The 15,800-nt window shown below is 39.4% G+C and overlaps 2 protein-coding genes across 4 annotated transcripts in view; both read left to right on the forward strand.

Annotated features, from left to right (window-relative positions):
• The window catches only part of PTPN21 (protein tyrosine phosphatase non-receptor type 21), a 71,182-nt gene that overhangs the window by 6,371 nt on the left and 49,011 nt on the right, over positions 1–15,800 (forward strand). The window lies entirely within an intron of this gene.
• Positions 4,017–5,622, forward strand: LOC309971001 (HIG1 domain family member 1A, mitochondrial-like). The gene has a single exon (XM_082853757.1). It carries the CDS (start codon positions 5,306–5,308, stop codon positions 5,585–5,587), a length of 282 nt encoding a protein of 93 aa, XP_082709883.1. The 5' UTR covers positions 4,017–5,305; the 3' UTR covers positions 5,588–5,622.

Consider the following 15,800-nt stretch of genomic DNA (forward strand, 5'->3'; position numbering starts at 1 on the left):
TGGGGAGGGACTCGCCGGGGTCCAGGTGGATCCTAAGGTTTCCAGTAAATGGTGGGGACTATATAGCTGAGGGAAGACACACAAAAGGAAGAGCAGGTTTGAGGGGAGCTGGGAGAGGCGTGTGGTGAGTTCAGTTTCAGACGTACTGAGTTTGAGGTGCCAACTGGGGACGTTGAGCAGGTAGAGTATGTGCAGGTCTGGAGTGCAGGTGAGAGATCCAGGCTGGAGGAAAGAGATTTGGAGATCCTCAGCCTAGGCCAGTTAACCTGGGAGAGGGTATGAGAGAAGAAGACAGTTTAGCATACTCCTTGGGGTTGAACAGAGGGAGAGCCTTAGAAGGAAACTAAAATGGAGCGGCCCAAGGAGAAAGTAAACCAGGAGCGCCGACCTCAGTGACTGGTCCTGCCTACTTGCATCCATTCCATCTTTTTTGCTTCCTTCACCCATTTTTCCTTTTTTCCTATTTTGGTTTCTTTTTCCTGTAATTTCTTCCTCATGCACCAGGTCTGCGTACAACCACTAGAGTCAACTGCTTGAGGAACTGTGGTTAATTTATTTTTGTACCCAAAGTACTACACGTGGAATGGGCTTAATAAATACAGGTTGAACTGAACCCACAGGCATTGCTTTGCTTCTCTGTTAGTCAAGAAGCCCGGAGAAGTTGCCATCCCTTGTTTGAGGTTATCAGACTCAGGAACAAAGCAGCTTCATACAGCTATGGGTATATAATGAGACGGATTTTTTTTTTTTTTTTTTGCGGTATGCGGGCCTCCCACTGTTGTGGCCTCTCCCGTTGCGGAGCACAGGCTCCAGACGCGCAGGCTCAGCGGCCATGGCTCACGGGCCCAGCCGCTCAGCGGCATGTGGGATCTTCCCGGACCAGGGCACGAACCCGCGTCCCCTGCATCGGCAGGCGGACCCGCAACCACTGCGCCACCAGGGAAGCCGAGACTGATTTTTAACAGAAGGGAAGAGTGCTCTAAATGGGAACAGGTGTGGTCTCTAGAAAATCTCTTGCCCCTGGACAGGCCGTCCCACTATTTCCAACATTTAAGGACAGTCATGGTTAGAAAGTTTGTATAGCAAACTTTTCAAAGCTCCAGAAGTTCTGCTCTGTAGCATGTAAATAGATGGCTTAGGCCCAGGCCTAATCTTGCCCAATGACTGTTTAGAAATCATCTGAGTCAGGGCAACACCTGTTCTTAGTTTGTGTCCGTACATCACTTAGGAGATTCATACCAAGAGAGAGTGGTATGTTGTCTTGCAGTGTTCTCCCGTCAAGAAAACTCAGAATTATCATAGCATGTAGATTTGGCTGATAAGCTTTGCTACTGCCCAAATTTAAGCTGGGGGGAAAATCTTTACTTTCCTTGCTTCGTTGAATAACACTTCACTTCTATTATGACAATTATAAGGGCTATACGATAATCCCATTGTAATGCTGTACCTGGCAGCTTCAACTATATGGGTAACATTTTATTGCTTAAGCTGAATGTGTGGTTAAATGAGGCTTGTCAGTCTTCATTGTTTTTTGACTGTGTGAGGTATTTGATAATACATTAAGGAACTACAAACAAAAAGGTTAATATATTTGTATCCAATATAGTTAACTTAGATTGTCAACTTTTTTCAAAACCCACCATATTTGAACTGTGGAAAGTGGCTTTTAAAAATGGGGGGGAAAATGATTGCTGCAGGAAAATATTGCTGGTCATTACAGCACCGTCCTCTCAGAGCTGTTGAAGTTCCTTGCATGTCATTCATTGAGTTTCATAACACTTTTTCAAGAGAAGCTATGGGAGTCTTTACAGAATTTAAGGGGAATTAGAAAACTTTTTAATTTTGAAAGTATATGTTAGAGAGGGTTGATGGAGGTGGTGAGAGAGGAGTGTATCAGCTGGGCATAACTACTTCCATGGGCGGTGTGTCCTTGAAAGAATATCACAATCTAGAATGAGGTGGTCAGCCTTAAGAACCTGTTTCAGAGAGTAAGACCTGCGTTACCCCAGCTCCTTGAGAATTTATAAAAGCAGGTTGCAAGTTCAGTAATTTACGATGAGATTTGGAACTACCAGGGGCCCCAAGAATGTGTGCCCTCTGGCCAGGCCATGATCTCCCTTCAGGCAGGCCATGTGGAAGCTGGAGCAAACCAGAAATTGCTTGGTGAGCCTGGAATCAGAGAAGGGAAATTGCCCAGAAAACCTTCCATATCTTCATAAGGGGAGTAGTACTGCCTCACGGACCAGACAAGTTCCTCTGTGTATCATTTCTGGGCTGTGCAAGGGTGGGCACTGCCTCTACTGGCCTCTTGAGAAGGCTGTTTAATAGAGTGGTTAAGACATTTGCCAGTTGGATTAGAAACACCTGGGTTTGGATCCCAGCTGCCACTTACCAGTTGTGTGACATTGGGCACCTTACTTAATTCCCCAAGTCCAATGGTTTTTCATCTGTAAATTGGGGATGATAATAATGTCTATTTGACAGTGGTTGTGAGGATACAATCTTAAATGTAAAACATTTAATAGAGGACCTAGTATTTAGGAAACTCAGTAAGTGTTATTCTTCAGCACTGCTATTGTTATTTGTGACTCCCATTTCCACATTGTGGTGACTGACCTCTTCAAATTAACTCTTTTCTTGCTTTTGTAAATATCTTTGTTTCTTCCTTTTACCAAGAGATGAATACATGCTTGTTTTATAAAACGTTCTTATAGTACAAATAAGTACAGCAGCCACTGGTAACTGCACTTCTTACATTGCTAAACTTAAATTTCTAGTATACCATTGTAATTTAGCAGTCATATTTGAACCTCTATTTTCATGCCAGCTGAAATTAATTTGTACAATGTCACTGCCTCATTGCCCTCAAATAAAGCTTCAGTAAGTTTTTACTTCTCTGATAGGTTTTACTTCTCTGTTTCTTCCCTCTTGCCCTCAACCTAACCCCTAGGATTTAAACAAAAAAAAAATTTTTAATGAGATTTTGGATTAAGGTTTATATCTTTTCTTTAGGGTATGTCTTTTTCAAGAATTCTTTTAAAATCTTATATTACATTTGATAATCACATTTTAATCATGCTGTCATGGGTTTTAATTAGATTCATTGCAAAATATTATTTCTTATATATCTTAATCTTTATCTTAATGTCCTTATTTGGCTTAAATTTACATTTGGTTGGAGTTTTTATTTTAAGTTTTAAAATCTTCAGTTAGGAAACAGGGACATTTTAAAAATCCTCAAACCTTTTGGGAAATTCCCTGACCATCCAGTGGTTAGGACTGGGCGCTTTCACTGCGGTGACCTGGGTTCGATCCCTGGTCGGGGAACTAAGATCCTGTAAGCCATGTGGCGTGGCCAAAAAAAAAAAAATATCCTGGAAACCTTTTGAAGGTAACTTTATCGTGCTTCTGCTATGATATGATAACACACACATTATGTGTTAGTTTTATAACTTAAATTTTAGAGGGCAGTTTTCTTTCAGCTATTTCTGAGTGTTTTGTGTAGAGGGGAAGGAGGGTCCTCGTTGTCTGCATGTATGGCCTACATACATAACTCTGAATTTCAAATAACAGGTTTGAAATTGAGATTGATCCTAAGCCACCCCTAAGATTACCTCCAAAGCATTTTTTTTTTTTTTTTTGCGATACGCGAGCCTCTCACTGTTGTGGCCTCTCACCGTTGTGGCCTCTCTCCTCGCGGAGCACAGGCTCCGGACTCGCAGGCTCAGCAGCCATGGCTCACGGGCCCAGCCGCTCCGTGGCATATGGGATCTTCCCAGACCAGGGCATGAACCCGTGTCCCCTGCATCGGCAGGCAGACTCTCAATCCCTGCGCCACCATGGAAGCCCCCTCCAAGGCATTTTGATGAATAAGTTGAAAAGTCTAACAAAACTTAGAAGTTCTTACTTTGGCCTCTCATTTTAAAATTCTAATTATAGGCTTTGATATTTGGTTACTCTGTTGTGGTTTATCACAGATATTCAGAAAATGTTTTTAAAATTGTATTTGAAGTGCATCACACATATGTCAAGTTTTTATCCTTTGGAATGTAAACTCCATCAGAGCAGGACTGTGGTATCACCAGTGTCTGGAATAGTGCCTTGTACCTCATAGTACATGGTTGCTGAATCAGTGCCTACTTAGTTTAAAAATTAAGGTTCTTGTTTTGAGTTTAGACTGATAAGCACAGACTGCAGTTCAGTTAAGTCAGCCTTTATTTGCTGTATGATTTTATTTCCTGGAGAGAATTGAACATTTACCAACTTTGAACAGAGGTAGAAAAGAACCTTTCTTCGTTAGATTTTCTTTTTCATTTTGGACCTTTTCTCAAATACCTAGAAAAAGGGTTTTAGAGACTCTCTGAGGTTAGATTGCTCTATCAGGGGAGTGTCAACTTCTCTGCTGAACTTTGAACAGGTTCTTATGTTTTCTGACAAATGGAGAAATTTTTTGGCTAAGGGATTTGCTGGAATAGAGAGGAATCATGCACTTAATACAAACCATTACTCTCAAGCACAACTTTAGAAAGTGTTCTTGGCCCTCAGAGTGTTTTATTTTAAATCAGTGTCTTAGGTATTCCAAATATCCACTGACCTATCTTGACTGTTATCTGAGCAGCCCTCAAGAATTTCATGCACATTTCCTTCTGTACTAGCTGTTTTCATTTGGACTCTAAAAATAGCTGAAATATGTGTACGGTAAGAGTATAATACCTGCAAACTTTTTAACCTTTGGGCTGAGTAGTTATTCATTCAGGTATGTATGTTATAAAACAGGTAAGATTGACGTCTAGACAAGGATGAGTAAATAGTTGAGTTAGATCTATTGGACCATCTGAAGCAAATGTAAATCTTAGATTGGCCCCTCTACCTCGATAAAGAAAGCTTTCCAAAGTCCAAACCTGATTATAAATGAGCAAGGATTTTTCTTGATTTTAGATTTTCTGTTATTTGTCTTACTTGGTCTAGATAATTAATAACTAGTCATATATATAAGTAGAGGGACTATACATATAAACATGGAGATATTATGCATTTTAGAATAATGTATTATCACACAAGTTATTATAGAATTTGGATACCTGTTTACTTAAAGAAATGGAATATTCAACCTTCACTTAATTTCTAATAAATTTAAGGGGTAATAGTCTGAGATGTTTTTCTCCCAGTGCTGGATTTTTCACCTAAGAGACATTGGAGATGTCCTTGAATCTCTGTCACCAATGATCTATCATAATAGTGTGGTCTCGAGAAGCCGGTAGGAGCCTGCGACGTTGTGCCGTTGTCTGAAGATTCTTCAATCACTATGTCGAGTGACACAGATGTTTCTCTTTCTTCATATGGTGAAGATCAGGGATCTAAATTTACCCGAAAAGCTAGAGAGGCACCATTTGTCCCCATTGGAATGGCAGGTTTTGCAGCAATCGTTGCATATGGATTATATAAATTGAAGAACAGGGGCAATACTAAAATGTCTGTTCACCTGATCCACATGCGTGAGGCAGCCCAAGGCTTTGTTGTGGGAGCAGTGACTCTTGGTATGGGCTATTCCATGTATCAAGAAATCTGGGCAGAACCTAAACCTTAGAAGAGGAGATGCTGTCTTGGTCCTGGTGGTGCTTGCTTTAGTTAGACATCTCATATTGAGGTTATATGTTTATGTTGAAATTAAATTCTGTGGGTCGGACAATAACATGGTAATTTGAATATTGGCTTCCTTTCTTGCAGGCTTGATTTGCCTAGTGGCTAGTTCACTAGCTAGGTCATTCAGGGGAGTCAGATGAGCACAAAAACATGTCACTTTTAAATGCACTTGATAGTGGTACAATGTCCACCTTCTTAAACTCTTCTGATAAAATTAGTTGTAAAGAGGACAACATGCCAAACCTGTAAATGTTCCCAGTTGCTGCAGACTGTCATATGCTTTTGATGTAGTGTAGGAGTCCTATTTACCCCAGTTAATTTAACTCTTTCTGACTGCCTTGTGGACTGAGTACTGTTTTTAAGGTCTGGTTGGCTCTTGAAGAACCCTTTCAGAACAGTGCACGGAATACAACCTTATAAACCTCCCAGCAGCTATGTGTGTGTTTTTAAACCAAACCTAAAGAGCTGGTAACAGCTGCTTTGAAGTAGTATCTGTTTCAGAATCATAGTTGTAAACATGAGAATAACTTAACTGTAGATCCCCGTTTAGCTGTTTTGTAATTGCAGAATTATAGTTTGCTGCTGTTATATTAGAATAATTTTGAAATGGCATTTTGAAATAGAAGTGTGTATTTTAAGTGCTAATGCAAAGGTAAATGAAAACTACTTTTTAAATGTGTGCAGTCTGTTTGTTTTCTCTGAAATGTTAAACTAAATAAATTACCTGTAATGGAAGTGATTTATGAGCAAGTTGGTTTGGTCAGACATTACACCAACTTTGGTATACTGCAGAATGCTTTGTTGTACTTGTGAAATTCTCTTGTCTAACCTGAATTTACATTCCATGGTGATAACATGGTAAATGTAGTGTTATTAAAGTAAGTGAACACACACACAAAAATAAATAAATAAAAAATAGTGTGGTCTCATGACCATATGGAATGGAGATGAATATGCTCATATGGGGAGGTTTGTGAGTTGTTACAAAATGGCAGACATGGGGAACTGACGGTGTTTTAGGGGCTCTAAGTTCTGTCCATTGTTCTTGGTGTATATGGTTCCAGATCTAATTCCTTATAATGCTAGACACTCTAACAGCTTTCTGCTGTCCTCCTCGCGGGTGGATGAACGTTGTCATGCTGGAAGCTTGACGTGCCTTATCTCATTTAATCCTCACGATGAGTTGGGCATTATTTTTTCCATTTTAAAAGGAGGAAACAGAAGTTCTGAAAAATTGGGTGATTTGCTATGCAAATCTGGGCAATCGTACAGCAGAAGAGCCAGAATTTGAGTTTGTATCTGTCACTTCTGCTTGAACTTTTAAAATTATAAATGACATGGACCCCTTTGAGACTGTGATCAAAATGCAGAATTTTGCATACAACTTCATGTGGGTCTTGGATACACCCCTCTTTCAGTCGTCTGTGAGCTCAGGCTGTGGGCCTAGAAGCCTCTTGCGTGAGGCAATCTTTCCCCTTCTCTTCGCTTAACAGGATCTTTCTTCCCTAATCTTTCTTTTCTCCAGAGTGAAGGTGGTGGTAGGATGGAAAATTTGTGAAAAATTCAAGACCTTCATATTTTTAAGAAAATAATTTGCCTCTGAAGTATCGCTCCTCCCCCACTTCCCCTGCAAATGCCTGTTTTGAATGGCCTTTATCTTTAGATCTCAAGAAAGGCCCTATGGGGTATTCATTTCCTCACTTGGACAATTAAGGTTAAGGAAAAAAAATCTCCCTTCAAGGAGGAAAGGGAGGAGGTTGTGAATGGTAGTTCCTTTATTGTACCTCTGATGGTAGATCCAAGTCTGTCTTCCCTGCCAAACAGCACCTTTGTGCCCACCTAGGCAGTAGGTATGTGACAGTTCTCCAGTGAATGAATGGATGACTCATATTTCCTTCACGCATTAACCAATTCCCCTGGCCAGTTGTTGAGCGCTGTATTTCATTCGTCTTGTCAGACACACAGCCTACCTGAACATGGCATTTTCTTTTCTGTTAACAAAGCCTTTGCTCATATCACTGCCTTAACAATATGTTGGTTTAGCAAATATTTTCCTATTTGGTTCTCCAAGCAGTTTGTTCATAAATAAATGTCACTTGGATTTATATTTTAATGAACTGACAGGATACCCAGAGGCAATTTAAATTCTTAAGAATCAGCTTAAGGGACTTCCCTGCTAGCGAAGTGCTCCCAATGCAGGGGGCCCGGGTTCTATCCCTGGTCAGGGAACTAGATCCCACATGCATGCTGCAACCATGCCATACTAAGGAGCCCACGTGACACAACTAAGGAGCCCGCCTGCCACAACTAAGACCCAGTGCAACCAAATAAATAATAAATTAAAGAAAAAAAAAAGAATCAGCTTAAGATGTTAATTTCAAAAAAGAAAAAGAAAAAGATGTTAATTTCACTAGAAGAAACACGCATGTCACAAATCCTATATGAGAAGTAGCAGCATGTTATAGAAATAACTTCTATCAAGGGTTTGTGCCACCTTATATAGATCATCCAAATGAAATCACTAACAGGTGTGCAGAGTTTTTATTTATAAATAGGACAGAGTGTGTTATTTTGAACAAGGTTTAACTGAGCAGGCTAAGAAAATACACAAGTAATTTCATGCTGGGTGGAAACAGCTCATTTCCTTGTGAATATAAAAACAACTTGTCTTTGCTCAGTCATGTTACAATTATTTAGACGGCTCAGACTTTGACTTGACAAATTAATTTCGATATCAAGTGGATTTTTAGCAGATTGAACTTTGTACCATCAAATTCAACTGCAGTTGGCAAAGCACGGGGTTTTGTAGGCAACAAGGTGGCGTTTTGGTGCTAATTGAATATGGGTTCAAATCCCTGTACACTACCTGTGTGGCCCAAGGAAACCAACTTCTCTGGATTTTGTTTCTTTCATATATGATACGGGATAGTAACAATAGCTTTCTGTTGGGTACTGACAAGGTGCCTAGCACTGTACTAGATGCTTTATGCATATTTAATTTAATCCTGAGGTAATTGACTTCCTTCCTCCTCCCACCATCTCAGAGATGGAGTGGACCAAAAATGGGCAGTGTCCAGACCAAGGGGAGGTCCTGGTGCAGGTCACTTGTTGAAGTATAGAGTTATTTTTCTTTAGTCATTTCCGTTTTCTTTTGCATCATGTAGATTTGTTCATTGGTTGGAATAATTTACTGAGAAAGATGGATTGGAGAAAAATGACTCAAGGTGTTGTCATTAAGTCAGCCAATTAAGTTCACAGCTATACCACTGAGAATAAAGATATTCCTTATAATACCCTTTCTCTTCTTCCCAGAGTTTGGAATGAATCATCTAGAAAATAACCTTAATTCTCACCCATATTTTGCAAATGCATATTTGTTTGTACTTTTATTTCTGGCACGTATTTTGAAGTCAGATTTATGTTTGAATGGTGACTTAAGGAAAAGAACACTTCTAAATTCTATATTGCAGTAGGATAACAGAAAGAAAAGTGAAGCATGTTTAATAATGAAGACTATATCTAAAACTACATATTATTATTTGTTCAATATCTGTGACCCATTGCTAGAGTGCGGACTTCACTGTCCCTTACAGTACCCCCTGGGCCTGGCTGGGGCAACTAGTAAGTGACAGCCCCCAGCTAGAGTTCAGGTCTTTCAGCTGCAGGTTTAACACTTTTCCCTCAACGACGCTCTACTTTTCCTTTGAGCCATTGCCATTTTTCTAAAGAAAAGCAATCCAATTGTATTTTTTTTAAATAATTTATTTTAAAAGGAAAGAAAGAGAAAGAAAAATTGCCAAAGAGAAAGCCCCATTAGTGAAGGAAGCATTTAAGTGTAGAATTTTCTATACTACAGAAGATGTAATATGAAATTTTATACTGTATAAGGGGAATTAAACTCTGATAATAAGAGTTAATATTACTTGAGCACTTATTGCATATGAAACATTGTTTTAAGTGCTTTTAATGTTTTTGCTTATTTTGATCCCCAACAATCCTATGAGTGAGGTACTCATATCCATCTTAATTTTACAGATGGTGAACAGAGACAAAGAGTTGTTAAGTAACTTGCTCATGGTTATGTGGCAGAGACCACAATGGGACTAGTTCTTCTGCCTTCTTTTTTTTTTCGATACGCGGGCCTCTCACCGTTGTGGCCTCTCCTGTTGCGGAGCACAGGCTCCGGACGCGCAGGCTCAGCGGCCATGGCTCACGGGCCCAGCCGCTCCGTGGCATGTGGAATCCTCCCGGACCGGGGGACGAACCCGTGTCCCCTGCATCGGCAGGCGGACTCTCAACCACTGCGCCACCAGGGAAGCCCCTTCTTCTGCCTTCTTGATCAGCATCTTTCCTCCCGGTATGTGACCTTGGGCCAGTGACAGGTGGCCTGCCACGGAGCCTGTGCCCTTAAGGACAGCCTGGCACAGTGCAGCCTCCCATATCTGATGGAGATTGTTTAAAGTACTCTTGAGATTTGTTATCTTTTATTTTAATTACTACTACAATTTATTTTGTTTAAAATATGTTTTTGAAGTCACATCAGGCAAAGAAAGATAAGTCTGAGAAGGAACATGAATCATGATTAGGCCGCAAGACACGGCTGGGAATGTCTGAAGTGCTGAGGGCAGAGCTGTTTGATAGGAAGCCTTTTGCGAGCTTGTTTCCTGGCAGAGTTGGAAGTAGCAGTTTGATGAAATACACCCCAGGAGAGTTCCCTGCCGAGACATCTTCCAAAGCAAGATCTGGTTGCACTGCTGTTGGATGAACTTGGGAGCTTCTAGAGTCAGAATCTGCATCCAGACAAGAAAAAGTGGTAGAACCAGTGAGCCTGTTGAAGCACTTGCTGCCTTTATTGATGGAACTGGATCACTGTGATTTAGCTGCTGTGCACACAGATATTATTTCCACCTGTTACGGCAGTTCACACCACCCGAGTGTTTCCGTTCTACCATCTGTGAATTATGAGCATGGGGACAGGGCCACTATAAATTGTTATTCCACTTTTAATTCCTCTTCTGCAAGTCATGATTCTATCATTTAACCTTTGCATCTGGTTTTTTTTAATTGAGACTTTTATCATTATATACCTTGAATATAGGGTAATTGGATATAGAATAATAGAGAATAATTCCTATTACACTTGATAGCACATACATATTAATGGTAGTTCATCCTCTTCTACTTTTAAGTGTAATGAAAATATCTTACGTATTTTTAAGTAGAACTTCTAATAAAATGTAACTGGTGTTATGGTACTTAAACAATTAAAAAATATCGAATGTATGTTTCTGAGTTATGTACCTCCAACCCCCCACCCCATTCCTTGATCCTCAATGAGGAGCATATAAAAGCAAATCCATTAAAGCCTTAAGTGTGGCCTTTATTAGATGGAACTTTATATTACTGATAGAAAAGGGAAGTAGCTTTTGTATGTTAAAAAGGGAAACAGTTTTACTCTTTTCTTGGAGTATTGGAAGAAATATTTGCTATAAGTAGAAAACCACCTCGTAATTATGTGAGATAGAAAGTTATTTGTTGTATGATGAAACCATGATTTGCAAATTTTGGTTGATGAAGAAAAAACAAATACAGCTTTTAGTAACAGAAGTCTATGAGTTTCTTCATGTGTATCTGTTTAGGATTTTAACCACGAAAGTAATTTCCCTGATTTTATCATCCTCAGCTTTTTCATGGTAATACTATTGAGAACAGTGGAGCTGCTATACATATATTTTTTTAAGGCAATGGAAAATATGTTGGGTAATATTCTTTTAGGCAATAGATATTAAATGTGACTAGATTCTTTCTTGAAATGTATAAGGCCCATATTCATTTATAGTTTTGGGGGGGGGTTATAATTTTTTTTTTTTTGGCCACACTCTGCAGCATGTGTGGTCTGGGATCTTAGTTCCCCGACCAGGGATTGAACCTGTGCCCCCTGCAGTGGAAGTACGGAGTCCTAACCACTGGAGCACCAGAGAATTCCCCATAACCATTTCTGTATAACATAAAACAGCTATAATTTTAACCTGAGAAACGTGAATGTCAGAAAAATAAGCAGCTATTCCTAAATATACCCATTTCAGCCCTTCTTTTCATTTTTATATTGTGTGGTTCCAACTTCTAAAAATATTGCTCACACTACTAACTGTCTATGATGAGACAAGATAGAAGGAATAACTACGACTTGAGTTCAAGAAAACATGAAAAGTATTTTTTTCCTGTGACTTAATTGAAATATAAAAACTGGAATATGGGCCAAATTAGACTGAGGTTATCTGGTTTTTTTCACTGTCCTCTCAATAAAAAGAGAACAGCTACTATTTATTCATTGCCCTAAAACACAGGCATTTGTGAATTAAGCTAATAAGCAAGCCCCAAAAGACCCAAATTTAGGAGATTTGAACAAAAAGAAATCTAACTAATTCATTTCTTGGAATGGCATATAAGACATGATCCTGCAATATAACAAACTAGTTAACTAAAATGATTGAAGAATGGAAGGCTCTGTTTTACCCTCAGTTTCGTGGGTCCTAAACAAAGTGACCTCGTATGTGGTAGTACAAATAGAGAACATCAACCTTTGATGTTGAAAGTGTGTGCAGTAACATCTGTTATTTCTCTCATTTTTGTGTAGTAAAATGTTATATGTACTAAATTTTCCTGTTTAATTCTAGCTTACTCTGTAAAAACGTGTTTGACATTTTAATTTTATAATTGAATATCTTTCTTCATAGCATTTATCAGTATCTAACTTCTCAGATAATTTTGCTTGTCTTTCTCCTCCTACTGGAATGTAAGTTACTTGAGGGCAGGAATTGTGTTCTTTTGTTCAGTGCTGTATCCCTACCACCCTGAACAGTGTTTGACTCACAGTAGGTATTCAATCAATATTCATTGAATGAAAAGATGAATCCTTCTAAGACTTTAGTCCATTTTTCTTAGAAAGTATATTTTTTGAAGAATGATCTTATTGTGTTTCAGGATCATTGTTTCTTCATAGCATCTTACTGTCCAGGATGGTAAGTAGAAAAGCTGTGAGCAGTCCTCTATGTAAATAGTGATCCCAATTCACGTCCTGGACTTTCAAGAAATTGGCTTACCGTTTTACTTTTTTCCTGGAAGTTAAATGCTCCAATAACAACAACAAAATCTGGCCATTTAAGGACTTCAGTTACTTGGGCTTCAGTTTAATAAGTTTCAGTATAATTTCAAGACTAAGATGTACTTTTGATTGTCATCTTCTTGAATCCTCATATGTGTAGAGTACAGTGATATTGTATATTGTAACCTTGACTGTCAAATAGGTAATGTATTATTTAACCAATGATAGAAGAAATTGGATTGAAATTAAACAGAAAAGAAAAAAAAATACTGTGTGCTTTGAGGCATTGTGACCATCACAGTATCTGTCAAAAGGAAGAAGTGCAGTGCTTCATTATTTATGGCACACACCGTGTAGAGGTGAGCTCTAGACTTGAATTAGGTTAATACTTGTTAACTGCCCTTGTTAGATGATCTCTGCCAGGGATAGGCTTTATCTAGTGCTGTCTCCTCTCATCTCCCTCCTGATGAAAAGTCTTCTGACTTCTGCCTAGTCTAAGAAAAGCATCAGGATAAAATTATAGTTGCAATTTTATATGGGATTAACTTTTATCAAACTCAGTGCATCAGTGGCTTAAAAAACCCTTTGGCTAATTTGTATGTCCCTCTACTTTAAAAATAGTACAACTAAAAAGACTCTTAAAATAATTAGACAAGAAATTACTTGGATTTGGAAAGGGTTTACATTCTGACAGGATTTGGACCTGCTTATAATAGCTGGTGTCTCTTTAAATGACTGTGATTTGGGGTACTGCACCTTTTATCCAAGCTCTAAAATTTGTAAACTGTCTTTTCATCTGAACAGAAAGCTGAATTATCAAAATCACCTTGTTTTCAGAGTACATGTTAGTTCTTCTAAAGTAAGTCAACTATGTTGTGTCTGGAAAGAAGCCAAGTTTTGTAACTGTGCAACTTTTGTTTTTATGGAAAAATCATTGAATAACTTTATGAAAACTCCTGATATGTTTGTTCAGAACAAAATAGGAAAGGGTGAATACAAACATGACAGTGAGGCAGTTTCACAAAAATTATTCAATGATAATTGAGGATTGATCTAGAGGATGCTAGAAGACTCAGATATTTAGAGGCTTCAATTGGAATGAGTTTCCCCACAGGTCAAGTCAGCTTGATTTGGTCACAGTGGGAGTAGAGAGAGCTGTGAGAAAGAGAAGCCAAGTGGAGGTAAAGTTTCTTATTGGGAAAGGTACTGGGTAGTTAGGAGTGGTGGGAGGCATGAACCAAAAACCATTAAAAAGAATTATTTAAGTATTTATTCTAAATATTTATTTTAATATTTATATTACATATAAATATTATTAATGTTTATCTTAAAATTTTTTAAAAAATATTTGTTTATTTTTGCTGGGTCTTAGTTGCGGCACGCGGGATCTTCGTTGCAGCATGTGAACTCTTAGTTGCGGCATGCATGTGGGATCTAGTTCTCCGACCAGGGGTCGAACCTGGGACCCCTGCATTGGGAGCGTGGAGTCTTACCCACTGGACCACCAGGGACGTCCCCCAAAAGCCAGTTATTAAAGGCTGGTTTATGGGGAAATTTTTTTTTTTTTTTTGCGGTACGCGGGCCTCTCACTGTTGTGGCCTCTCCCGTTGCGGAGCGCAGGCTCCGGACGCACAGGCCCAGTGGCCATGGCTCACGGGCCCAGCCGCTCCGCGGCACGTGGGATCTTCCCAGACCGGGGCACGAACCCGTGTCCCCTGCATCGGCAGGCGTACTCTCAACCACTGCGCCACCAGGGAAGCCCCGCTATGGGGAAATTTTTATTACAATTAAACCAAGCCCATAAACAATACAGGATGTGCGTAACCCCAAAAATTTGGACTCAAGGAAGAGAAAACATGATTCTGAGGAAACATCTAGATCAAGTAATGACTGGTAATAGTTGAAATTTAAGGCACACAGGGGAGCCTGTCTATACCAAAGTTTTTGTATTTAAAAAATAAATAAGTAAAAGGTCCTGGTAACTTTAAATAAAAGGAAGACATTAGTTTGACTATTATTTGGACATTTTTATTTTCATGGAAGAAGCATAACTGACTCAAGTTTTGTTCTGCTTTCTCAGACACACCTAAAGAGATCCTATCTGCTAAATTTAATGTACTCATAGCAAATGTTCTGAGTGCTTTTAAGTTTATCAGCACAATTAAAACTTGCAAAGTACTTTACCACAACGTTTTGAGGAAGGCAGAGTCCGTGTCATTTTCCCTATGGATAAGCTGAGACTCAGTGAGGAAGTGACTTGCTCAAGAGCTGGTCAGTGGTGGAGCCAGGATTCAGAAGCCGAAAGCCTTTGGACCATCAGTCTGTGCTCTTGGCACTACACCGTGCTAGTGGCAGCTATGGGAATTGCAATAGCCCCCTGGAGGAAACATCAATAGAAATAACAGCAGTTCCCCAAACAGCAAAAAACTGAAATATCTTTCATGGCTTTGGAAAATATGGTTGAACTTACAAGTGAAGTAATGAAACCACAGTTGGCTCAAGTACTGTAAAGCTGTATATAAAATAAGTTATTTTTCTAACTATATTTGGGAAATGAAATAACTAACTTTGCCTTATAACTAAGGAGAACTATTTGGTCCAGACTTTTTTTTTTTCTTAATTTATTTATTTTATTTTTCGCTGCGATGGGTCTTCATTGCCGTGCGCGGGCTTTCTCCAGTTGCGGTGCGCAGGGGCTACTCTTTGTTGCGGTGTGTGGGCTTCTCATTGCGGTGGCTTCTCTTATTGCGGAGCACGGGCTCCAGGTGCACAGGCTTCAGTAGTTGTGGCTAGCGGGTTGTAGAGCGCAGGCTCAGTAGTTGTGGTACACGGCATGCTCCGCGGCATGTGGGAACCTTCCAGACCAGGGCTCGAACCCGTGTCCCCTGCGTTGGCAGGTGGATTCTTAACCACTGCGCCACCATGGAAGCCCCCTTTTTAAATAAATTTATTTATTTTATTTTTCAAACTATTTATAATGCCAATTTTTAGAAAACTTTATAAACTTCTCTACCCCTCAGTGTCTACAAAAGGACACTGAATAATTTTTAGC

This window comes from Leucopleurus acutus, assembly GCF_964270905.1.
Source record: "Leucopleurus acutus genome assembly, chromosome: 1".
NCBI lineage: Eukaryota > Metazoa > Chordata > Mammalia > Artiodactyla > Delphinidae > Leucopleurus > Leucopleurus acutus.